Here is a 27,997-nt window from a genome sequence, read left to right as displayed (position 1 = left end):
GATGCTATGGGAGACAGTGTCAAAAGCCTTGCTGAAGTCTAGGTAGACAACATCCACTGCTCTCCCCTCATCTACCCAGCCAGTCATTCCATCAGAGAAGGCTATCAGGTTGGTTAGGCATGATTTCCCCTTGGTGAAGYCATGATGACTACTCCTGATCACCTTCTTTTCCTCCACATGCTTGGAGATGGCTTCCAGGATGAGCTGCTCCATCACCTTTCCAGGGATGCAGCTGAGGCTGACTGGCCTGTAGTTCCCTGGGTGCTCCTTCTTGCCCTTTTTTGAAGACTGGGGTGACATTGGCTTTCTTCCAGTCCTCAGGCACCTCTCCTGTTCTCCATGACCTTTCAAAGATGATGGAGAGTGGCTTAGCAATAACATCTGCCAGCTCCCTCAGCACTCGTGGGTGCATCCCATCGGGGCCCAAGGATTTGTGGGTGTCAAGTTTGCTTAAATGATCTCTAACCCGATTCTCCTCGACCAAGGGAAAGTCTTCCTTTCCTTTCTCCAGATGGATGACTTTATGTTTCTGTGGATCTCTCAAGGTGCAAATCATTCTCATTAGACATAAGATAGGAAAAATCTTCAAGAAAACAAAGATTTTTTTTTTCCTAAGTGAGGACATAAAATTTCTTATTTCTCTGATCCCTGAATCTTTGTGAATATATAACATGAGATTTATTAACTGTTGGTTCCTTCTCCCTTTTCAGAGTTTCTTCCGACTACTCAGTCATCTTGGTGTATTGTTCTGTATTTTATTCTGCATTTTCTTTGGAAAAAGTTTGTAGAAACTTTTTTAGTGCAGTCCTAATATAGAACAGCAAGCAGCTTTTTTTTTCCCCTTTGATGATTGATTCATCAAGATGCGGCTAAACCGCATTTAGAAGGTGTCAATAATTATTGATTTTATTTTATATATATATATATATATTTATTTATTTAAAAGAAGCAAGGAGAAACTGTTAAAGTGATGCCCTTTTTTGATGAGGTGCTATACCAAAGCAGAAAAATTGAGGTTTGGGCCCATCTGCAGACCAAGATAAACAATAAGGATGAGGATGGGAGGGAGTGCACTGCATTACTTATAGCAATCTGTGGATGATTCTTAAGTGCTCTAAATATATGAGCAGCAGAAGACTAACTATAGCCTCTTTTGCATTCTCATTTAGTGCTTGACATTCCTCTGCAAAGCAGCTTTGCTGAACAATCTGGGACTTGCCAAAAAATTTGGTGTGCAGACCAAGTGGGTTTCTTTTCCTGAGGCTATACTTGTGATTAGCTGTGTTGATGTGGAAACTTCAACTTTTGGCTTACCTGGAAACTTGCAGGTAATCTAAATTCCTAACAGTAAGAGGAAGCAGTCTACAGAAGCTTAGCCTGGAGACCCAGATGCAAGTCTAGCGTAGCCTAACTTTTGCTTTGCAGGAATGAGATGCTATCCTTACCAGTCCCGGAATTTCCTCTACCCTGTGGCCCTTCAAGGTTATGTCCTTTGACCAGCTCTTAATCAGAAGTAGGAGTTGGATGTCTCTGTTACAGTTGCGTCAAAAAAGTTGCACACAATGAAAAGCTTTTTATATAAAAAGTGAACTAAAAAAAAGCTTGACAAAGATATATATATATATWTTTTTTTTTTGCATATAGATTAAATAACTATTCGCAATCTTCTTTCCTTAAACCAATGCTCATTTTCATGTGAAAAGGAGTAAAGTGGTTTTTGCAGACTGGTACAGGAAAGAAGAAGAAAAAAAAAAAAGATCAAGAGATCAAGTAGAAAAAAAAAAGGAAACGTGTGTGTGGGATGCTGAGTGATGGACATATGAGGCAGGAATTACCGATGAGGAGTAGGAGAGCTGAGAAAAGGGCCAGGTGCTAAGAGTCCCTAATGTGTACTGCATTGAGTACCATATGGAGTACTGCACTAAATGATAGCGCCAGCGTCTAGCAGAGAAAAGCAGCTTTAAGTAAGCATGTTAAAATTAAAAAAAAAAAAAGTTGTGAACTACATAATTGTAGCTTAATACAAAAGGATCCCTTTTGCTTACTGTTAGAATCATAAAAGATAAGGGTGGGCAAGAAATGTATTTGCAAGATTGCTCAAAAAAATGGCTTTTTGATTGTTTATTTCAGTTCATTCTTACTTTGTTCTAAAGGGATATAATGGGGAGGGGGATAGGAAAACTTTTTTTTTTAAATAATATTACCAAAGATTTAGGCAAAATTTAATGCCACCATTGAATTAATTTGGTCTAATTTGTTGAAGGTCTAGGTAACATTCTTACAGATGTAATAACACATTAAATTCTCCTTTCATTTTTCTCTTCTTACTCATACAAAGTGATCAATAGTTTAGCTATTTCTAGAATACAGTCTTTTTTGTTGCGAAGAGCAGCAGTATTTCCAATAAATTAGTCTAAATCTTGTCAACAAGGCTGTTACGATAGCACAGTGAGCAAATCTTGATATAACATTCTTTGCTTAAAAAAGTTGATTTGCCCAATTCACTATTCATAGAAAAAGAGATTTTTTGATAAAATTTCAACTTGAAAAGTCTTTTAAATCCTTTCTAAAGGTTGAAAAGAGATGCTTTAAATTATTTCGAAAGAAATTATGTTGTCTTTGGTGAACTATTTTGTCTTTTTCTGTAATTTTTGGATAGAAATATAAGTTGATGCAGTTTCCATTTTAAAAAGCATTTTTTTTTGTTTTTTGCATTTTTGTTAATATCAAAATTAAAACCAATTTATAAAAAATATGGAAAAAGGCAGTTTGATTGGCTGACCGAAGTTTGGTTTTTTTCATTTCTGTATACAATATAATATAAACTCTCAGGTGTTTATTGTTTTTTAATCACAAATGTTCAGAGGTTAGAAAAATGTCTCATGCGCCACTGATGTTAAAAACAGAATCCTGAATCTGAATAACTTCATTCCTCTCTGCCAGTGGGAGGAAAGGAGAAAGACTTTCAGAGAATGATTGCTCCTGAGTCTGTGTCCCGATTATGAAAGGAGGCACACAGTACAATTTCAAAAGTTGAATGGGGAAGTAAAAGTTTATACTTCTACTGGTTATTAAAAATTAAGCACTCAATAGAAATACTGGAGGGCTTATTTGGTAGCATCACCTCTCCCCTTACTTTTAACTGTCTTTTTTTTTTTATCAACATGTTCACTTGTTCAGTAGGTAAAACCAGATCTGCTGCTTTATCTTTGAAATTCATTCATTACTTTATCAGACTTGATGATGGGATTGTGTCCTAAGGCTCAGTTATTTTTTCTCTTTATTTTTTTCTGTTAGTTTACCCAATAGTGTTCATTATTTTTCTTAACAAACATCTCTACAAAACCCCTATATCTTCAGAGCCATCTCTAAAATCTTATGTTGCTTGTAGTTATCATCACTAAAACAATATTATTTCCAAGAAAACATTCAGTTTTTGGAAAATGAATTATTTCACGGTTAAAGATGTGTATTTAAAAAAGAAAAAAACTTTTTTAAGTGGCAGAAATATTTTCACTACCCATGTCAACCTGTTAAAGGATTTGACAAGAAAAGAGATGTCTCAAAATATTTCGTTGTAGTTTGAAATAGGTCTATTTTTGTGAAATGCTATACCCTGGCTCTCACAAGAGTAATGTGACTTCTGCTATGTCTCTGCTTGCTGTGAAACTATGAATGATTCAAAAAAACATAGATTAAAAAAAAAAATTGGAGACATTGGAATGGGCAATTCACATAACTCTTTGCCTGTCAAACAGGAGTTATAAAAAGTTCTATTCTGTCTAGGGAGAAAATGGGATTATTTCCCCCACACACTTGCATTTGCATTTTCTTCTACCAAATCACTCGTGTGGGTACTGAAAACCAGGGTGTCAAAATTTGGTGGTGTTTTCATAGTCTCTTTCAAATATGAATTTTCCACAAGCAAATAAAAGCCTATTCTTTGTTCTCTGACATTATTTCCAAGTGTGTGAATGATCTTGCCTAGAAAATGTTCTGCCAATATATTAAATAAAACAGATTTAATATAACAATTAACAAGAGAACTGGTTAAAATCATCTTTATACGTGGCTAGATAGGCTTCCCCAGTTGCCTGTAGTTACCATGTTTGGAACAAAAATTACTGTGAAAATTATGTAATCTTCGTGTAAGGAATGTAAGGGGTTTGGATCTATTATCAAGCTTATAAGCATTTTGCAGGATCTTCTGGTAATCTTTAACCCTCAAATGTTAAAGAAAATAATAGTTCTCTACTGCCTGGGAGAAATTGGAAGAAGGCTGTGTCCTGTTGTCACTATTCAAAGCATTTATATTGTATTTCCTTTTCTGCTATTCTAGAGAAATTTCCCCTTTTAACTTAAGAATATTTAAGGGTTTTTTTCTGCATATTTTTCACGTAGTCGTGCGCGCGCGCACACACACACACACACACACGAATAAATATCACTTTGTTTCATTTGCTTATGTTAGAAATACTGATTTCTTCTTTTGTTTTGCCTTTTATATTGTGCTGTCATCTTTTTGAAATTTTTAATTGGAAGCTATATGCATCTTTAAATTATTTAAGAAATACAAATACTTTTCAAGAATAATCTGGACTTCATTCTGTCTCAAATCTGTTTAATTCTTTTGCTCTTACATCTTCTTATTCAGCAAACCCAGTAGATCCATGTCTTCCCTGTCTCCTATGTAGGACCCTTCTGGTTCTTCAGAATTCAGTAACGGTTTCTGGATTTTGTTTTGTTCCCCTCAGTTTTTGAATTCTAGGGTCTACTCTCTCTTCCTCTACCTATTAATGCTTACTTATTCCACGATTTCCTTGGGGTGGCTGCTTTGGGGAAGCAATAGGAGCTGTCTCATATACTAGGCCATTTACCATGCAAAGGCCTAGGAAAATGAACAGAGATTTTGGTTGTTCCCTTAACAGAAGAGTGGTACCTGTGCTGCTTAGCCCCTCTCTTGGGAGTGTACCTGGCAGCCCCACGAAGCAAAAAGTGATGTAAATGGGCTCTTGCAAAGCCCTGAAAATGTATCAATAAATTTAATATTGTAAGACAATTCTGGTAAATGAATATTTTCAATGAATTAGTAATTTTCATCTCAAAATATCTTAAATCTATGATGACCTAAGACTTGATTTTGGCAATCTCAGGAAAGATTTCCATTGACATCAGTGGACACTTTGCATATGTAAGGTCTTCTAAAACAGCATCACCACTGAAATATGCACATCTTCAGTTTGTGAGTTAATGTCTAGGTCGACAATCTTAACACTGACAATGTCAAAGCAAATTGCTCTCACTTTAAAAAAACTGAAAATAAAATTATTGTGATGATAAAGATTTTTTCTTTTTTGCTAAGTCCTTTTCCTTCCTAAAATACTGTATTTGCTCACAACTAACTTTTCAAAATAACTCAACCTTGCAAGGTGAGGAGTGGCACTAGTTCAACAAATTTAGGTACATCCTTATCATTAATGACATAAGTAGTCCTACAATATCTATTAAATCACTGTAACAGGAGTCACCAATTTGACTATTGACCTAGTATGGACTTACTAGGTATCCTTTCAACTATATTACATAAGATACAGTCAAAGATGCTCTGCAGATTGATTTATCTGTTGATAATACTCTGTCTGTGTAAAATGGTGAAACTTTGGAATGTAAAGATTCCCAAGCCTGAATGGAAAATGTATGGCAAGGTACACAGGGATGTACTGAATACAAATCATTCTTGACCAGCCTTATGTCTTTCCTACATATAGCTGAGGGTACAGAGAGAGCTAGCTGATGTCCTTGTATGGCTGTTCCATCAGAGGTCATAGAGATAGGGTTGAGGACTTCTATGAGGAGGCAAATGTCGTACCTATCATCAAAAAAGGCCAAAAGATCAACCTGGGAACTACAGATCGGTCAGCCTTGCTTCAGTCCCTGGGAAGAACTACAGAGCGAGTCCTCTTGAAACACATTTCTGGGCATGTGAAGGAGAAAAAGTGATTGGGAACAGCCAGCATGGGTTTACTAAGGGTAAATCATGCCTGAGCTGCCTGATTGCTCTCTATGATTGGGGATAAGGGGAGCACGGTGGATGTTTTTTACTTGAACTTTAACAAGGTTTTCAACACTCTCTCCCAAATATTCTTATATCCAAGTTTGGACATTACAATCTAGATGTGTGGACATCTAGACGGTAAAAAGAACTGGTTGGATGGTTGGTTTCAGAGGCTCACGGTTAATAGGTTGTGCTCTACCCAGGGGTCAGTAACAAGCAGAGTACTGCAGGAGTCTGTACGAGGACCTGTCCTGGTTAACATGTTTATCAGTGACCTGGATGAGGTAATGGAGCACGCTCTCATCAAGTCTGCAGATGACACCATATTGGGGAGGAGCAGCTGATACACTTGAGGGCAGGGCTGCCAGCCAGAGGGACCTGGACAGGCTGGAGGAATGGGCCAGCAGGGACCTTGTGAAACTGGACAAGGACAAATGCCATGTCCTGCCCTGGGAAGGAGGAGCCCTGCAACAATACAACCTGGGGATGGACGGGCTGGTGAGCAGCTCTGCTGAAAAGGCCCTGGGGGCCCTGGTAGGCAGTGAGCTGAGCACAAGCCAGCTGTGTGCCCTGGCAACAAAGGTTGCCAACAGCACCATGAGTGGTATGAATGGCCAGCAGATCAGTGGGAAGTGATTATTCCCCTCTACTCAGCACTTGTTAAACTGCATCTAGACACTATGTCCAGTTTTGGGTCCCCCAGGACAGGAAAACCACTGAAAAAGTGGACCAAGTTTTGCTGAGGGGCACCAAGGTAAACCTTTGCCTATAGCTCTCTTCAGTCCTGGTCGCAAGTTTCTCACCAGAACACATACATTCCAATTCATAATTTCCCAGTTTATTTCTCTGGCTTCTTGATATTTCTTACTGCTCTTCTGCTCTCCTTTTTTTGTGAACTTTTTTCCCCCAACATGTTCCAATTTTTTGCTCCTCAATATAAAATCTTTGTCTCTTAAAAACAATCCTTTCTCACATCTGAACAGGAATGCTAGAGCTGCACATAAACAGCATCAGAATTTAAAACAAAACTCCCCCAAAACCCTACTTTAAGTTCATTTTTCACTAGCCATAGATGGCCAAACTCATATAGATGCCATTTAAATAAAAAGTAGTAATTCTGCATGAGGCAGATGTCTTGCCTGGAAAACTTAGAACTCTGGGAAAACTTTTTCTGTCTATACTTAAGGAACTGAGAAAGGTTTCATAATGAGAAGTGTTAAGCAGCTTAAAATAGGCTGTGCTTCCAGCTCTGCTTGGAAAACCATATTTTTCTTTAATTTGTGTTAATTGTAGTTATCTACTTGCATCAAAGGAAGCTGGAAATAGACGTGTTGTTTACACTGTATGTTCACTATAATATGAATAACTTCTTCTTGATAAGCTTTTGAACTATTTGGAAAATAAAATAAAATTTTGAGTTCTGACAAGGATGACAATTCCACTTTAAAGACAGATAAACCTGTATCCATACAAATGTAGTGACACTAATCGACATGATAATTGGGTTATGTCCCTTACCTAACAAGACATTGCTATTTCTACTCGGTGTATATATTTGATGCAGATTATGAAACAGATCAAACTTGTATAAATATAGAAATTGGAAAATCTGTTTTAGAGGTATCACAAGACTATGTTTTCATGCAGAGCTTTATTAAAGAAGTAGACCATTCATTTTTTGACCCATTACATTTTATAGAAAGCTTTGCAACTTCAGACTCTACATATTTATATATTGTTGGGGTTTTTTTGTGAATGGCAAACTTATAAATTTAAATAGCATCATTAAACATTATTAAATGAATAGTAAATATTAAATAAATAATAAAACATCATTAAATTGAATAGTTATAGTTAGTATTTTTATTTTTACTATTTATACACTGGCCTAAAATATTTTTCTTCATTTTAAGGTAACTGAGCTGCACAATATCAAAAACATAACTAGATTGCCTCGAGAGACAAAGAAGCATGCAGTGGCAATTATCTTTCATGATGAGACGTCAAAGACATTTGCGTGTGAGTCAGGTAAGTGATTGCTACTGCATCTCCAGCTTGAAGAAATCAGGTTATATCTCAAGGAATTGCTCAGGTGAATTACCTTAAAACACCAGATAGCTATCCTTAGCTTAAAGGGAATTTGTTGTAAACAAGAACTTTAAGATGTGGGGTTTTGATGGTGAGTTTGGGGGGTTTTGTTGGTTTGTTTGTTTTTTGTAATATACTTTGGAAGGTCTTGTGGGTGTTTAGAGCTCTTTCCTCCATTATTTATCTTTGGCTGGGTTTTGCACCCGGATAATCTAACAACTCAGGAGATTTTCTGCTAAGCTTCTAAAACCGAGTAAACAATACCCTACGGGGTGTTATTAAGTCAAGACGTGAAACATATTCAGTTTTTTAACCAAGTTTTGCTATCGGCGCTTACTAACGTAATAATAATCCTGCCATTGCAAAGAGGTAAATAACAGCTAAAACCTCAGGATATTTTAAAGCCAGATGTCAAGCACTCTGCAGCTTGAACTGCTACATGGTATAATGACTAAGTTAAGTTGAGAGCTGACATGGGACGTGTGGTACACAATGACAGGTAGTTACCTGGCATTTGCATCGAATGCTGCATTATTAAAGTACCCTATTTCTTGTTTAAAAATGTGATTGCACATGTCTGTGTCCCATGGGATATTTCACTTGGAAAAAGGTTTAAACAAAGAAACAGAAATTTATTATTGATAATGTTTCTAATTGTATACTGACATATTTAAAACTGTACAACTTAAAATTGTGTATCTTTATATTATCATATAAACATTCCATGGTGTACACTCTAAGTTAGATATAATGCAACAAAGTTCAAGAAATGTTTGGAGGAGGTTGGTTAGAAGTGTGTAAGATCATGAAATAAATGGATTTTGGATCAAGTGTTGCAAACAGTGATCTGTACTTCCTATCATGAAAGATAAATTCACAGAAAGTGTTTTGTTTGTTTTTTATTTTGAATGTTAAAACACACATATAGAAAATGAGTGGCTTTCTAGGAACAGTTCAACAAATAATTAGAAAAGTAGTTCACATCAAAGACTTGAATTTCTTCTGTTTGGAAGTAATAATGACTCTATACCTTAATATGATTAATAAACTAATAAAAGCACTTAAATTGTATTTCAATGGCACTGAAATTAGTTCTATAGAAACTTTCCTGTTCTCCTCTTCCTCTAATAAAAAGATCTTATTCCTTCCTTAGAATATTTATGGTGCAGGTATACTTTGATGAGTGCCAGAAAATCATAATTTCAAGGTTCTTTGCAAAGAATTACTTCATTCTGCAAAGAATGAGCAAACTTAAAGTTCAGAATATCCGGCCCAGTCATCCTTCTCTTCAGTAACATAGATTATGCACTTTCTCAGCTTTGAACTCAGTTACATATACAAGTCCTTTAAGATGCTGCCAGGGTGCCAGTATGAGATGCCTTATGTTAGGGTTATGCTGTATTCAAAGGAGTGTCTTGAGCTTTGCCTTGGGACAGGTGATGAACCAGAAGAGAGCTTGTGGGCCCTCACCCACAGATAAGGGGGTACACACCAGCTCAGATGATGGTGTAGTGGGTGTATGCTACAGAGCTCCTAATCAAGACGAGGAGGCAGATGAAGCTGCTGGAGAAAGTCTCACAGTCACAGGCCCCAGTACTCTTGGGTGACTTTAACCATCCCAACGTCTGCTTTAAGTGCAATACGGCTGGGTGCCAGTAATCTAGATTTCTGGAATACATTGAAGACTATTTCTTGATGCCAGTGATCAGCAAACCAACTAGGGGAAATGCTCTGTTCAGGGACCTACTTGGCAGGAGAGCTCCTGGGAAACTTTCCTGGAGAGCAAAGGGGCCCAGGACAGCTGGCTAGTCTTCAAGGACATCCTCCTCAGGGCACAAGAATAGTCCATTCCAATGTGCAGAAGACATTTGCTGAAGAAGGCCAGCATGGATGAACATGGAGCTCTTGACTGAGCTCAAACACAAAAGGAAGTACACAGAAGATAGAAGCAGGGACAGACTACTTGGGAGGAATATGGAGACATTGCCTGCACACCCAGGAAAGAGTCAGGAAAGCCAAAGCTCAGCTGGAGCTGAAACTAGCAAGGGAGGCGAAGGGCAACACAGCTTTCAGTAGAGCAGCAGTAAAAGGAAGATGAAGTAGAGTGTGGATGCCTGCTCAGTGGAGCAGGGGACCTAGCAACAAGGGACATGGGAAAGATTGAGGTACTCACCTCAGGAGACGCTGAGGTTCCTCACGTTTTCTACCTTTGTTTTCACTGGTAAGGCTTGTCCTGAGACCTTTAAGGTCCCTGAGCCTCCCAGCAGTCTCTGGGAGTGAAGTAGTACCCACAGTAGAGGAAGACAGAGTGAGGAATCACTTAACCCACTTGGACAGACACAAGTCCATTGGACCAGATGGGATGCATCTGAGGGCACTGAAGGAGCTGGCCAATGTCATTTCTAGGTAGCTCTCTAGCATCTTTGAAAGGTCATGGCAATCTGGGGAGGTTCCTGATGCCTGGAAAAAGGCAGGTGTCATGTCCATCATCAAGAAGGGCAAGAAAGAAGATCCAGGTAACTACAGGCCAGTCAGCCTCGCCTCAGTCCGTGGGAAGGTTATGGAGCAAATCCTCTTAGAAGCCATTTCTAAACACGTGAAGGACAAGAAGGAGACTCGGAGCAGCCAACATAGAATTATCAAGAGCAAATCATGCCTGACCAACTTTATTGCTTTCTGTGTGAAGGTGACTGGCACTGTGGACAAGGGAAGGGCAGTCAGTGTTGTGTACTTTGATTTTAGCAAGGCCTTTGAGAATCTCCCACAGCCTCCTTATCACCAAGCTGGATAAGTGGAGGATAAGTTGGGTGGAAAATTGGCTGAACTGCTGGGCTTGAAGATTTGTGATCGGTGGTGCAAAGTCCAGCTGGCAGCCAGTAGCTAGCTGTGTCTGTCAGGGATCAGTACTGGGACCAAAACTGTTTAATATTGACATTGACAACCTGAATGGTGGATGGAGACCACTCTCAGCAAGTTTGCTGGTGACACCAAATTGGGGGAGCAGTCAATATGTCGGCGGGCAGGGCTGCTATTCAGAGTAACCTGGACAGGCTGGAGAAATGAGCTAACAAGAAACTCAGGAAGGTCAACAAGAGCAAACAAAAGGTCTTGCCCCTGGGATGGAATAACCCCATGCAACGATGCAGGCTGAGCACTATCTGGAAGCAGCTCTGCAGAAAAGGCCCTGAGGGTCCTAATCAACAGTAAGCTGAACAGGAGTCAGCAGTGTGCCCTGGCAGCAAGGGTGGCCAACCATATCCTGAGCAGTATCAGTGAGCGTGTAACCAGCAGATCCAGGGAAGTGATCCTTCCTATCTATTCAGCACTTGTAAGACATCTGGAGTACTGTGTCCAGTTTTGAGCTCCCCAAAGGATATTGACATACTGGAGCAAGCCTAGAGGAGGACAACCAAGCTGATCGGGGGACTGAAGCACATGGCATATGAGGAGAGGCTGAGAGAGCTGGGCTGTTCAGCCTGGAGAACAGACAGCTTCAGAGGAGATCTTTTTGATACCTACAGCTACCTGATCCGAGGATACAGACAACATGGAGCCAGACTATTTTCGGAGGTGCACAGTAATAGGACAAGAGGCAATGGACACAAGCTGAAATACAGAAAATTCCAACAGATATTAGGAAAATACTTTTTACTGTGAGGATGATCAAATACTGAAACAGGCTTCCCAGAGAAGTTGTGAAGTCTCCATCTTTGGAGGTGTTTGGAACTTGACTGGCCTGAGCAAACTGGTCTGATTAGACTTTCATTGACCAGGGGCTCAACTAGAGGACCTTCAGATGTCCCTTCCAACCTGAATTATTCTATGATTCTAAGTTCTTGGCCCCTTAAAGATAACAGACCATAGCAAATACTTCTTAATGTTATCTAGAGTCCTCTGGCAGCTGGTGTAGACCCTGAAATAATGGATTCCTATAAAAGTGGATTCCTATAATGCATTCCTATAAAAGTGTTGGATAACTATTTTTGAAAGATTACAAAACTTAACTGTGGATATAGTGGAGTTTCTACCAGTTTACCCTTCACCATGCCTTCAATATGTCTAAACTGCATCATTTCCATCAGATGACATAGATGTACTGTTTTGTTTCATTAAAATCAGACTCCGTTCAACTCCAGATCCTTTGTGTGTTCTGAACCAGAATATGGTTTAAAAAAAATTTCTTTTGCAGCTCATTTCAACAACTGAGTTCTGCCTTCCCACAAGGAACTATTACCATTTTCAATGATGCTGAAATATGCCAAGTGCTATCCTTTCCTTTATGAAACTTATTTAAGGAATATTTAGAGACCTACTTTGTATTTAAAACATTTTCATGTGATTTTTTTTTTTTATTCTCAGATCTCTAAAAAAAAGTTTAGCGTCTGTGGTTGCTATGGGACAGTGCCTAAGCTTCAGCTTCATGGTGTACTGTTGGGTGATAATTTTGGCAAGCCAGGCTGCTTCTTCAGTTCACACAATAATACCTTATTTCTGTTAATATGTCTTCTTTCCCATGGCTTCAGTGGGAAAGAACCACTCAAGTGTTTTTGACTCAGTCAAAAATCTTGTCCTAGTTTCATAGCTGCTTGACATTTTTGAATTATTTAGGAGCCCAAAGTTTCATGATATGAATATTTTTCCACCTTTAATACTATAAATATTATAAAGCAGAAGCAGATATTTTGTTTCCCAGCATCTTGACCTCCTAAGGAAGATGGGCAGGATAGTAGTGCTGATCCCATTGCAAAGGGTCTGTTGAGCACAGATCTGGAAAGGAGAAATGATGAGGAATTTCCTGGAAAGGAGAAAATGATGCTCAAAGCTGAGATGGGTTAATTGGGTTTAACAATCTGAGATTGGGTTTCTAGTCAGAGTTGTACCTAGGAAGATTTAAAATAACCTGCATCATTTTGTTTTTGGTATTATAAGCAGGTATCTTTCCCTGTGCACTCTGAAACAAAGACTGTGTGACAAAATGCCACCTTTTTCTGGTACTTGGCTTTCTTAACAATGAAATTAAGCACAGCAAAAAGCTGTTCTTTGCTAAAATGCCTCTCTAAAGGTTTAGAACATTCTGGTCCTCCCCAGAAAGCCTGAAAGCTGTGATACCTCCCAGGCCACTGGTTGTGTTGGCTGGGAGCCTATGGATTTTGCCTAAGCTCCTGGGCTTTCCTGCTCTGGATGTGTCTTCTGGCATCTGATCTAGCAGAGGGAGAGTTGCGACTTTGGTGACTAGCAAGCAATATTTTAAAATTCTCTCAGTTACCATCAGAATTATTTCAGTGGAAGTAAACTAATGAGAAATGGCTGGCTAAATAACAGGAAAAATGGTCTATAACTCATTGAACTTAACATGAACTGTAAACAGTGGGAATCCTTCTTCTGATTATGGGAAATTGCTGCCACCTTACCAAGGAACATCCTAAGGTTTCAGAACCCCTGAAAATCATGTGGAAGTTATTGCCATTAAAGGTATTTTAACAATTTTGTTATCAAGAATCATGACTTTATGAGTTGCTTTAAAAATGGGGAAATGCAAAGCTCTCAAGTTGCCAGTATGTTGAGACTTGAGATAAAGTTAAAGGTTGCCAACTGGACAAGCAGGATAAATTGGATAGAATACCAAGAAAGAAAATGAAGCATTTCTAGCATATTTACTCCAGCATAATAGAGATTAAAAAGATATTACTGTTGTCTTTTAAATACATCTGAGAGGAAAAGGAGAGATGCTTAAGATATAATATGATTTTATCACAAGAACAAATGTAGAAGATGCAAATAGCCATTCAAATAACCATAGCACTTTAGACAGGAAATTTAGAGGAAAATTTCTAACAATTAAAGCAGTGAAGTTCTGAACAGCTTTCTAATGTGAAAGGTGAGGGAAAATAATATTGATAATTTTTCAAGGTGAAGATTATGGAGGATTTTATATATATATATATTTATTTATATGTATATAGATATATATGGTGATAATTCAGAACTGGAATTGATGAAAATCAAACACAGAAAATACTTCTCCATCCTTGTGTGTTTTTATAAACTACCTTGTATCATCAAGCAAATCTGGAAATCCTTTCAAGTCTGGATGCTACTGAATTCATTTGATGACTGATTGCTATAAAATATTAATAAATATATAAGTGAAACTCAGGCTTGGTATCTCGAACTTTCTGGATGTTTCTGGCTTTTTATTTTTTTAAATAAATTTAAAGATTCTGAGTTGTAATTGTACATGATACCAAGATTTTGCATTACTTCTGCTAGATTTATGTATTATGAGTGAAGACACTATGACCTAAGGGCATATGCAAAATGTAATGCATGTAATTCATATTGATGTATTCTTTGACAGCTAAGAAACTGGGTGGTTTGGATTAAAATTACAATGAGACATTGAGACTTTAAAATAAACCATTAGTGGTCATATTTTCTATTATGACTAACAATACAAATGGCTACATAATCTTTAAAAAAAAACCAGAATAAATTCCAACTTTCACTGTTAGTTCTGTGGGTTTCAAGCTATAGGAATGTGGAGGCTGTTAGAAGTGAAGAACAGCATCCCAAATAGAGTTTTGGTCCTGGAAAGAAAAATACAAACAAGGTTGCCCTTTTCCTTGTAGAAAAATTAGTTCTATATAGGCACAAAAGTTAAGCAGGATAACTAAGATAATAGTGAATCATCCATTTTACAGACTGTAGGATTCTTTGGGAGTGAAGGAGGAGAAAAAATCTTGCTGCCTGCAGAAGCTGAGCAGCTTCAGAAGACAAGCAGAAGAAAGAAAGCAGATTCCAAATTCACCTGGTAGATGGTACAAGTTCAGCTGAATATTGATTTGTGAGAAACTGGTATAAAGACGTAAATCTCAAAACCTCTGCCCTATAATAGAAATTCAGCGTACATTTACCTTTCCCAGTGAGGTTGGGGTGGAAATAGGATAGTGATAGTGAAGTCCAGGACATCAGGCATCCAGAGGCCTGGAATTGTTTGGCAGACTTTAATAAAAAGTTTTATAATCACTTGCTTTTTTTTTCCCCCTTAAGTTGCTAAACACCTAATGAACCTAGCAATATCTGCAACCTCCATATTTTGTACCAAAACAAAGTCTATGTTAGTGTGAAGGCACAAGCCCAGAAAAATGCAGTTTAACAACATGGCATAACATTTGACTAACAAGAAGTAAAAGTTGCTCTTAGCTTCTGGCTGTTTACTTTAAAACTGAAATCTGAAATTATTCATTCATTGGGCATCTATATATGACAAGATTTCTTCCTGATCCCATTTTGAGATTCTTGGGGGATTTGATAAATGTACTGTACCATAAATAACTGCTGGTCCTGTGAAACAAAGATATAGTGTTACTGTCTTATCCTTTCTGTAATTCATAACATAAATGAATTTCAGTGAAAAGTTAGAATAGTTTTTAATCATATTATGAATGAGAAAGTCCAAATCTACATCTTGTCATGTAAATACATTTTATTATAGAAGCTAAAATACTAAGGCACTACCTATTTTTAACACGCCTTTGTGCTGTGTATACCAGAATGTCAGTATACCTTGCCTGTTCTACACTGGCAAAATGTGATCTTCCAGAATGATAAAACTATTCCTGGAAACCATCTGAAAATCTTGATGAGTTTTATAAATAAAATGGTCTCTTATTATGAGTTGTTATTAGTGGTTTGCAGAAGAGGCAGTGGAAGTGCAACTTCATTAACTGAATGGCAGATGAATGTGACAAAGCCAAGGAAAGAAGCTCTTTCTCTCAGCTTGAGGCTCAGTGTCTCAGAGGACTTCTCTCTATTATATGAATCTGATATATATATATTTATGTGTGTGTATATAGATAAATAGATGTGTGTGTGTATCTATATGTATAAAGAATCTGCTTGCATTAAAATATGCATGCATGAAATTGTAGTATAAATTTGTAATTGCTATTAGCAGTAAGAAATATGAAATATTCAAACATTTTATGCAAAATAGAGAAAAATCCCCATCTCCTCCTCTTTGTCCACTTCTTTCTGGACTCTCTAGATGCTTGTATTCTGTGGGTAGATCTTGGCATTCAACAGAGAAGTTTGCACAGTTGGCTTCCTGCACTACATGAGAATAAATGAACTGTGTTCTGAAACAGGAGTAAATGCATGTCATCTTCATCCTAAGGAATACCCTGTTTCTTCAAACTGCGAGTATTTTTGTGTAATGCAGAAGCTAAATACTCTCCAGGATTGCTTTTTAATGTATTCTTACATGTGGGAATCATGTTATGAAACAACGTGCTTGGGTGGAAAAGGGTGAGGACTGCATACAAATTTAATGTTTTCATTTTAAAAGTACTTTTGAAATATCTGTGTTAAGAACCACTACAGTGCTCTCAGAATACCTCATGCTAAGGATGTGGCATTCTATACTAAGCAAAGTCATTTCTTGCTGCCTCTCCAATATAGAAAGTGCTTTTTTTTTTTGCTTTTTTTTTTAAATTTAGATTTTATCATATTATTAAAGTTAAGGGGTTTTTTTGCATGCTACTCAGGTTCTTATGTGTATTACATTGCTTTTATTTTGATGATCAAAGAACTTCATTTGAAATGGTGGTCAGATTGGCATTTAGCCAACCATAGCCTCAAATTTTCTTATCAGGAAGTATAGAACAGTATAGAATAAGTGTTATCATGAATGGAAAAAAAAGTGAAGACTATAATCATTGTCTAATTATATTTATCATAGAAAATGCAGCTGGAAGTAATCTTGTGATGCCTCTCTGTCCTACTAAAATATAAGCTCTTCCTATTATTGGTGTATATTATTTTATATATGAATTTATATAGATATGTATAAAATATATATTCTATCAGGAATTCTATCAGGAAGTTATATTCCACCAGGAATCTCACACACACACACGCACACACACATATATGTGTGTGTCATTCCTAATAGAATATAACTTGTCTGTTTCTGTTTTTTTGAACATAAAAAAAGAAACAAAAATGTATCAGGAGTGCTAAGGTTGAAAAGGGATGGCATACCAGCACATAGTTAATCGTTCCTACACTGTTACTCATGTGAATGCATGTCTGAATAATTTGTTCTAGGGGCCTCTGCTGTGATAGGTACTTTGGAAGAGAAGATAATGAGACTCTGCATTTTAAGAAGTCTGTTGTACACCCAGGAGAAAAGGGTTCAGTTTCTTTTCTAGACTTATACTTTCTAGCACATAGTACTACAAAATATTATAATAATGTACCTTTCTTTGGTTTCAGATTTGCTACTTTCTGTGTTGTAAAGGTTGTAATTTAAAAATAGATTAAAAAATGTTCTTGTGAGAAGGAAATTTAGACAAGATGTTTTCCCTGGAAATTTGGACAGGACTCCAAGGCCTAATTATTGTAGCGTAGCTGTTCTTCAGGCTTTTAGGCTACTAGCCCTCATCAGCATGATACTGCTGCCCTTGATGCTGAAATCTTGGATTCTTCAGAAGCCTGCTAGGCATACTGGCAAAGAGATGGGTAGATTTCTGATATCGCATTCAGGATTTGATGAAACTGCATTTAGTGAGAAAGGTCCCAAACAGTTCTAGGAACAGCACACTTGGAGACCTACCCCTTAAAACCTTGCAGAAATGATAGGACCATGTTAAGATGCATCATTTGCGAAAGGTTATATTTTTCAGAGTATTTTTCCATTATTTTTTCACATTAAAATCTCTAATAATAATAGAAGGGTACAAATACTTAACTCATGCCTACCTAAGAAAAAACATCCTTTATTTGGGCATACTTCTACTTCTTTAGGATCATTGATGTAATATCCTGCCAGCGCTCCACAAGTATGCACACATCGAAGTGGAAGCCAGATATCAGCTGAGATACGAAGGCTTCTGCTCATCTATGTGGAATATAGGACAGATCTCCTGGGATCTGTGAATATCTATCACCCTGAAAAATAATGCAACTTCTGCAGTTCCTGACCTCTCCTGAGAATAGCATACTTTTAGTGACAGCACAAAACTCATGATATTAATTTATAGATTGAATTTGGAGTATTGACAGATGATGTATGGCTGGCTGGGCCTAAGGAGAGTTCAGTGAATAACATGATAATTTGCTGCTCCAAGCCTGAAACATCAGATCTATTTTTCATTCTCTGTCACAATTCAGCCTGAATTACATTTGGCTACTTACAGCGTGTAAGGTATGCAGGGCTCTTAGCAGGTTAACTGTTTCAAGCCTTTGAAAAACTTCTATCCTTGAGTGAAAGTGAGCTGATAAGAACAGCATGCGTAAATGAGCATAGGAAGTTTTGTAACTGCTAACATGTATTTAACTTATGTATTCAGCTTGGAACGTGCTATTTCATGTACAGTCCTGGTATGAAAATCTCAGACCGACCTGTGCACATTAGGAAAAAAAACCAAACAAACTGGTGCTCACTATTCATCTATCTTCACTTCGAGAGGTTGCTTGAAGTCTACTGCCAAGGTGAATGTTGCTATCAGCATTAAAACCCTTGTAGGCTGTTGAACTGCTAGAATGGCAGGGTTGATCTACACAGCTTATAAATTTGCTGTTCATTGGTGGCTAGAAGTTCATGGCCGACTGAGCCAAGTAACTTAATGCATTCTCATAGTCTCTCTCTCTTTTATTTTAATCTCTTTAGTAGTATTTAATGGGAAGGCATAGTGACCTATGATTAACCTTAAGAATGTAAGCAAATATATTTTAGCCAGAAATTACTCTCAAATTCGGTAATTCAAAATTTTCACATTTCTTATGTATTTGAAAAGACTACCATGTCTATAGTTTGTTATGTCCTCCAGCTAAAGTAGAAAATGTGCTCTCTTCAGCAAAGTACTAGAAGTTTTCCAGTAAGTAATTATGGTCTCATAGCCTCTGAGAGTGGAACTTTGTAATCTCCCTTATACTCTCTAACACAAGTATTTTCCAGGTGAAAACAAATTTTTTTTGTTTTTTGCACTCTATGTTCTTGTTATCTGGAAAGACATCCAGTCCTTTTGTGAATTTTGTAAGGTACTGTGTTTGTCATTTAAAATATCCTTACCAGTAAATATGCATCAGTCTTACAGTGTCTTGATAAGACTATCAAGACTACGTTTCCTGAGAATATTTTAGCATTACTGAGACTAAAATCTCTTTTTGGAACGTTAACTAGAGTAGGTCATTAATCTCCAGAAGTAAGGTTCCAGTTATAAACGTGCAAGAGTTTCTTTCATATAATGGTCAAGATTCCCAGGTTTCAGCTAGGTATACAAATGAATCAGTAATACTCCAATTAGCAGACATTACAGTTTTTACATAGTGTATTCCCTGACCCCTGAATTTCCCTTGTTTAGAGTAACTGATGACCCTAGAATGATGTTCCAAGTAAATCATCACTGAATCTCTCAAAGAGAGGACTCAGCCATTTTCTTGGTAAATAAATATTTTCCTGATGAATTTTATTGTCTGAGTAGCTTCTCTGTCAGTTTTAGAAATTTTAACCTTAAATTCTATGGAGATTTTAGGCTAAATCTCTTCTGTATTTCAAATAAAGGAATTTGCTGTAAAGCCACAGAACAAACTGTGCTTTGGATGTCTAACAGTCTGAAGCTTCCCCAAAAGAAAGCTGTGATTCACATTCAGAGCTCCTTTTAATGTAGTTTTAAAGTATTTCAGTTTTAAAAACAGTGGCTTGAAATACGCAACTTTTCCTCAAATCAATATACGATATTAATTGCAATACAATCTTTTCTGGAGTTTGCATTGAAACAGGAAAAAAATGAACTTTTTTTTCTATAACTGCAATTACAATTCAGCTACATGCATGCAATGTTTTTAAAACTAATATAGAGGAATGAACCTTTTAGCTATATAAAAGTGTTTTTTTTTTTTCCAATTTCTATTCTAAAGAGTGACTGCTTTTAATGTTTGTTTTAATCAATTCCAACTGCTGCTAATGCTGCCTTGAAAGTTAATCTGAGGTTAAAACGGAAGTTAATCAATAGAAAAAAATGACTGAGAGAAGCTGTTGACTGCACAGGTCTTTTGAGGCTGCATTTTAGTTTTTAAATACCTGTTTACTTAAATCTGTTTGTCACTTTTATTGTTTTTGAAACTTAGAAAAGAGTGTATTAATGTGTAAATAAATCAAGCAGGTGTTAATCATGGTGAATATATAAATTCTGTCCTGCTGAAATAGCTATCATTGGATTGAAAATCTCTGTGAAAACACAGAGAATTTGTATGTGTAAGGGTCCGGCGGGGGCGACGCCTGGACTCCCGGCAGGGACAGATACACAAACACAAGGCACACTAAGGTCAATACTGAGCGTTTATTACCTCTGCGTCTGAGTGGGGGTTCCGCAGAGATTTCCCGATCGAGGCAATAAAGGAGCGGGAGAGTCCCTGGCACCGCTGAGCGTCGGTCCATGGCGAGGAACACCGGGGGGGGCACTATACGTGGGTTTTGTGTACTACACACATGCGCAGTGGGCACATTGAGCTCGTCGCTAATCTCGAGTCAAAGCCCAGGTGCACACCACACTGGCATAGGYCCAGCTACATGGCTATGGGTCAACATGTCCTGTTGATGCTCCTTTTCCCACGGAACGGTCTGGCTAGCTTCCATCGCCTATCTCCTCGACATTCTTCCGCACTTTCCCATACAGTATGCTTATGTTGAAAATATATTTTTGGCATTTTTGCTTTAGATTCAGTTCTTATCAATTTTTAAATCTTTTTAAAAGCACAGTCAATATCATATTTGACTTACATACTGCATGTGCTTAGCTGATCAAGCTTGCTTTCCTGTTGGTAGTTTTTGAGGGCCACTTAATGTGACAGTTTACTAGATCCTTTCAGATATGTTTTGGAATGCTTGATTTTAGGTGGATTTTTTTACTTAATTCAAATTGACCAATCACACATTTTAATTCTTTTAAATGCCACAGTGAAGAGAGAATCAACAGCTCTGTTCACAAAGGTAACATAAATACTTCCAAATTGTGTTCAGCTTTTTGTTTTTAAAATGCATCCATATGGTGTGCTGGCATATGTTATGGGTTCAAGCTTCATATTCAGTAAAATCCCTATGACATGTACTAGTCTTTTGACACCTTGTGAAGATCTGAGCCTTACTTTGAAGTGAAAGCTGCATATTCATTCAAATTAGGAGGGATCCTCATCTGCTAGGAAATCTAGATCAGTCTGGTCTCTGGAAGACTGTAAATATAGAAAATGTGGGACATTTCTTAGTTTTGCCTTGATTTCTACCTGTTTTTGAACTCACTTTTGGGACATTTCTTATTTTTTCCATGATTTGTACCTATTTCTGGGCTCACTTTGCAGTGAATTTTTTGAAAAATGTTGCAGCATAAAGTTACTAGCATCTCTTAGTAGGTTAATGACTTTACGGAGTAGCATTGAGGAGCAACTAGCCTGCGTGTTTTTGATCATGTAAGGTAAAGTTGAAAAGCGGATAATCTTGAGTTCCTTGTTAATTTTTTTAAACCTTTTGCTAGAAGTATGTATAATTCTAAAGTTAAAATACAAATATAATATTTTTATTTTCCTATGAAGACAAGTACAAACCATAAAAACTGGTCACCACTTGGCTCTAAACTATACTTCATTAAAAAATAATGTATAATTAATGGGAAAAAATAACCTAACAGCTAACAGAAGAACAAAGCCAGCTTGGAATTAGTGAAGCTTAATGTTTATTGGCAAGAGAAAAAGGGAACCAAGTCTATCAGCTTTATTATTTAATCATCTTGCCAGTAAGAACAATATTTCACTGATATAGTTTATCACTTTTTTGACGAATGGTAAGTACTTTGTTAAGTATCCCCAAAGATACCCCCTTGGAATACCATAGTAAACTCAAACCACCAACTCCATTTCACAGTGATGCTCGTTCAGTGACAATATGAATTTCTGTGCTTCTTTAGAGTTCTTCATCGGCCAAACCTTTCACTAACACAGCATTTCATTTCAATTTCAACGCAAAAATAAATCAATCCTTTAACTGAAGTTTATATGCCATAAATAAAACATGAACTAGATATTACAGCTGTTTTTTCCTGCCTGGATTGTGTTATGGATAATTTTGACTGGACCTAGCAATTGAAGTAATCAAATTAGAGAATTTGCTCTGGGTATATAAAATGAATATGGCTAATAAATGTAAAATGAAAGAACATTTGAATGCGCTAATGGACAAGCCTGTAGATAATTAATTAATTCATCTAAAAAGCACGGACAGGTCTTTTTTAAGTATGTTCCTATAAACATTAATGCAATAAAAATGGCAAAATATATGACTGTGTAGCTTCCATTTTATTTTCTAAACATTAATGATCTTACCGTGCTAGGTTTGCTTGGGTGTGCAAGAAGCCTAGCCTAAACTCAGCTGCAGCTTACAGTCACTTGATTCAAACAAAGAGAAATGAATTAAACAGGGAGTCTGACACTTATCTCCTCTATTCTTTCTTGTGATGGGAAATGAATTAATGAAGGAAACTCAAAAAGCCAGTGTCATTTCAAAATGTTTTTGCTAAATAACAGCGTGAATCTTTTCTGAGGGTAGCACAACATCCATGACATCTATGCAATTTAAGCAGCAGTGCTCCCAGCATATGTCACTAGCTATATTAGCACCCTTCCAGTATTAAATGCTGTCCTCTGCTGCTGTTACACAGTGATAAAGTACGAATCAGTGTTATTCAGAGTACCTAATTGTATATTATCTTTGTCTAACTGATTAGTAACAATATCTTCATTGTGTGCTGAATACAACTAGATTTCTTTCCATGTCATATTTCATGTTAATAATCATACTCTCCTGTTGAGAAATATTTTGCAATCTATAAAAATTTGAGTTAGATGAAAACATAGTTTATTGTGGTTACGGACCAACTTTGAAGAATCTCTAAGAGTACTATGAGTTTTTACCGGCCCTTCAGACTGCTATGCATTTGTTGATATTTGGAGATTTCCTTAGGTTCATATCATGTCAAAAATTATGATTTTAGTTAAAACTTAGACATAAGTATAACTAAAATGATTAGTGTACGTCCATAGGGGAAGAGGAGTGAAAATCTTAATTTCTGAGGACTTAATTTTAGAATCTGTGAGCATGTAGCTCTGGCATATCCCAAAAGAATTATGAAGAAGTTGGAAGAAGAGTACATTTCTGTGTGTGATTAGGTCAAACTATTTTATAGGCAGTTTGCATCTTTGTGCACACTACATCAAGAGAATGGTGATAATCTGTAATTTTTGAAGTTTTAAATCATTTTAATTTTGAAAGATGTCACACATCTATAATTTTAGCCTCTTTTGTGGATCAAGTATATGACAGCATGTAAAAAAATCTGTATGAAGACTGATGAAGATTATTATGAATGCTAAAGAAATAAATATTCTTTTAATGTCTTTAATGGATGTCTTGAAGGAAAACCACAAATTTATAGTTCTAAATGGCAGATATGTACAAACTTTCACAGAAATTTAATTTTTTGTACTCTAGGCATTATACATGTATTTATGAATACAAACCTGGGGGGTCAAATTAAGGGAGTAAAAGGCAATGTCAAATTTTCATTTCTCTGATGTAAAAAGAAAAGATTTCTCTTCTTCTAGCTCAGGAAAGTGTTACTGCTCAAAATTTTCAATATCTTTGGTATAATAACAGTTTCTTTCATTCATACTTCAATCTACTATATTACACCATGGATTTTGTGTATGGAAACTGATACATGCATTGATTTTACATGCAAATTCATGAAGGCTTTATTTTTCCAAAATAATATGCCTAATTCAATGACCTTCAAACATGGCTGATTTAAGATCTTGCTCTGAACTGCCAATAAAGGCTGTATGTTTTGTGCGTCTGTTATCTGTTCTTTATACATCTGCTTAGTGTTTGCATTTATTCTAAATACAATGTGCCATACTTCTATAGGTTCCATTTTTATTATCCTCATTATTTCTGAATGACTGTATTTAATAATCCACTGCTTTCTGTCAAATGAGATTAGCAGATTTTGGCTATTTGCACAACATGAGAATATTCCATCCCTTTTTCCTGAATACGGGCACTTCTCTAAGAAATCTCTGAATGGGGTAAGGGCACAACAGTGGGCCAGGAATCCTTTGTTCAGAATTCAGTACATATCAGAGCCACGGGTGCTGCTCTATTGCTTTGTACTCACAGGAAGTGAGATAGATAATTTTACTGCTTAGCTGAAAAGAAGGTTGGTTTGATATTTTTATTTTGGATTGTATCATTTGTTAGCAGTATCTATGCCAAAGCTGACCTGCAGTGGACTCTCCTGTATGACAGCTGCTCCCTGGTTCCCTTAGAAGCTCTTCAAATAACGATAGTTAAGTCAGCCAAGTATGGCTTTTTTTTGAGGGTTTCTGTGCAGTGCTCTCAGCTTTGTACAAACGAGTGAATGTGTGTAGTCAGATTAGTCCCTGTCTATACAGTTATATTGTCCAATGACAGCAGAATAATCCTTTCATAATTTTTGTTCAGATAAATAGACACACTAGGAGAGAGAAAGAATGGAGGAGGAAAAAAATCTTTCTTCACAGGGCCACTGGAAAACTACATTATTCAACAAAAAATTTCAGTCAGAAATGTAGCTACATGTGAATGAGTCCAAGCATGTTAACACAAAATGAACCGTAAATTCAATTAACAGATTCTTAAGGTTCAGATATCAATACAGATATCATGAGCTCGAGCAACTACAGAAATGGGGTATGTATTAGTTAAAAAAGTATTCTTTAGAATATAAAGAAATGGTGTGATTAATTTCCAGAGCCTTATGTACTACTAATGTTTGAACTGTTTGCTCAAGGATCGCAAATTAGCCTAATGGTTTTATTTTGCAATTTATCTGAATTTAGGTATTTTCCAGTTTACCTATAAATTAATCTGATGATAAATTAGATATCATTAACAGTTATTTGCTTAATTAAAATGCAGAGAAGAAATCAAGCATCTTATTATTTTAGCAAATAACAGAACTGAACTTTAAACTTTGGATAGAAAGTTTATTGCTATCAGTAAAATATTTTGGGGATTAAAAGCTAATCAGAAGAAATCTCTAGTACTTTTGGGGGGTCTTAATTAGAAAAAAACTGAATATATTTCAGCCATTTTTTTTCTCAGATGCTGTGTTTTGTAGATTTTGAATGATCATTAAAAATAATGAATTGGTATATTCTACACATAGGTAGAAAATGGGCTTGCTTATAAATTACAATATGTCTAAAGCCATATGTCTGCTCTATAAAGTATACTGTGCAATAAAGTCTAAGTTCAGTTTAATGTTTCACAGAAAATTTACATAAACATGAAATCTGTATTTTGCTAACATAAATCATAGTGCACAGATCAATACAGGTACACTCACAAGAACAAATGCTACTATTATCTACTTTTTGAGATTTTTTCAGTTAGACAAAAAAATTAGGATCTATATAAATACTTATTCTTCTCAATATCAATCATACTGGCTAGCTGCATTTTTTCCCATGATCAAGCAGCAGCTCTAAGTGCTGAGCCCTGATGAACAGACAACTTTTATTTTTTCCTTATAAAAAATTCCTCAAAAAAATTCTTCAGTTAATTACACATAGCAGAAAATAAAATTTTAGGCGTAGAAAGCTTCTACTCCAACAGATGCGACTGATCAAAGTACGTGAAACATTTTTAAACACATTTGTGCATAAAATGGGTCTTGACTGCTGATGAATCGTTTGATTTCCTGAGCAAAATATATATATGCATATATGGGTGAGTGGGGGAGGTGGGCACGTGTCTATGTATGTACTGAAACTATCGTGCTTTCAGGAAAGACAATTTTGACATCTGCCATGAGAGTGGTTATTTGCCTGAGGGTGAAACCTAACTGCTGGACTTGCTTTCTTTGGAGGATGTTGACATAGGGTCACTCCAGCTCTTCATTTTCATGAGGAATGTGAACTGAAAATTACACAGTTGAATGAGATTCTTATTAAGCACATCAATTCAGATTTTTAATTAGATGTTCTCTTTTGGAATACTTATCATCTTAGAGTAATCTCAGGTTTACTAGCATGGAACAGAGGTAGATGAAGCATGTCAAAAAAAGTGTGAGATTTTTAGGTACTATCTAGAACCAATAGGAAAAAGGCATTTTTGTCAGTGGAGAATGTTGATTGTGTGTCAAAAAAACAGCACACAAGCAAACAAAACCCAAACCCCTTTTTTCACAGAAACTAAAATTTTTCAACTTCAAATTACAGGGATAGGAACAAAAAACCTGACCGTCTTTCCTTTTCYCTATCAGAAGACTGAAAGGGAAGGAAAGTGGATACCTTTTGCATAACGTTCAATTCAGGAAAAAAACCACCAACCTTTTTATCTATGTTTTTTAAACAGAAATATCAAAACTACTAACCATGATGCTGTTGGAATTTCATGGCTTCAAACATATAGTACAAAAATAACAGTTGTATAATACTGTTGATCAAAGTGTCCACTGCCCTAGTTGCTGAGTAATATACTTTCATTTCAGAAGCATAGGAAGCATAGGAAAGGCTTCTGAAGAAAGGCTGAATACAAGTTAGAAAATGCACTGGGTACTATGTGAGTTAGCTTAGGTGGAAGGAGGACTTAGCATGAACAATGCTAATCTGAGTAAAATAAACTACTGAAGTAGTATAAAAGTAAATGTGATTTTTACCCTTTTCCAGTCAAATATGATAATTATCCTCCAAGAAAATATATGCATCAGAAAGTCATTACTGCAATTATTTAAAAAAAATGGTTTATTTGCATTGTATTAAGCAATGTTTTCCCTCAGTAAAGATGATGTTTGTCTTTGGGTGCAGTAGTGTCTGTCTTGAAAACACTGTAGTTGTTTAATGTCCACTCCAAACTTAGTGCGATGAGGAGGACTGTCGCAGTGAGTATGCGAATGATCTTTGCTCAGTTGAGTATCTTAGCCACATTTGGGCAGTTTTGTTAGGTCTAATTACCTTACTGTTACATTGATGGTTGAATATCTTTTTCTGAAAGTAAAAATTAAATCACCTTCTGTGTCCCAATTAGAGAGATTCTATGCAAACGCATAGTTTAGGGTTTGTTATGAAACTGTAAAGAACAGTTGAGGTTTGCCCACCCTTATCCAACATGGAAAAAAGAAGAGAATTCTGCTGTTTCCTTGCTTCTAGTGATCTTGCTGCTGTTACGCTGTCTTTTGTAACACCGCGATCCAGGGGAAAAACCCTGATGTCAAATTCATTGGTTTATGAGGCAGATGATAAACTCTGTTACCCTCACATATCACAAAAATCAAGAAGTTGTTTTGTTGCATTTCTTTTAAAGTAGCAATGCTAGAAGTAGGCCAGTGTGTTCAAGCAGAAGGAAGAGTAGCACTTAAGTCAGCTGTTTCCTCATTTAAAAGCATTAATGCAGAAAGTAAGGAAAACCATATTGCAGCATATATATTGTACTTCTGCCCATTTGTTGAATGTGTCCTGAGATGCTGATGGTGCCAGATAACTCCATATTAAATGATGGTGTTAAATTTTTTCATCAACACTGTTAATACCTTATTTCTGTTTATAATTTGTTTTCCAGCTTGTTCTCTCTATTATAAGGATATGTGCTAGGGAGAACTTGAGTTTGAATTTGGCTTAGTTCATGAGGGATCTCCAAGAGGATTTTTGCCTGGAGTCCCAAGTACGGAGCAAAGGAGAGCAGTCTGGCTAGGGCGTTAATCCTGGCCACTCTGCTCTGCCACGGAGGAGAGGAGAGGAGAGGAGAGGAGAGGAGAGGAGAGG

At 36.6% G+C, this 27,997-nt stretch overlaps 1 protein-coding gene across 1 annotated transcript in view; it reads left to right on the top strand.

Moving 5' to 3' along the window:
- The window catches only part of DOK6 (docking protein 6), a 252,006-nt gene that overhangs the window by 115,407 nt on the left and 108,602 nt on the right, over window positions 1-27,997 (top strand). Inside the window, exon 3 of the mRNA XM_026079293.1 lies at window positions 7,969-8,083. Coding sequence (XP_025935078.1) covers window positions 7,969-8,083 — 115 coding nt within the window. The remainder of the gene's footprint in view (window positions 1-7,968; window positions 8,084-27,997) is intronic.

The sequence above is a fragment of the Apteryx rowi genome, unplaced genomic scaffold (genome assembly GCF_003343035.1).
Source record: "Apteryx rowi isolate R43461 unplaced genomic scaffold, aptRow1 scaffold_499, whole genome shotgun sequence".
Classification (NCBI taxonomy): Eukaryota; Metazoa; Chordata; class Aves; order Apterygiformes; family Apterygidae; genus Apteryx; species Apteryx rowi.
Note: the sequence above shows the minus strand (reverse complement) of the source record. Positions and strands in the feature narration are given on the sequence as shown.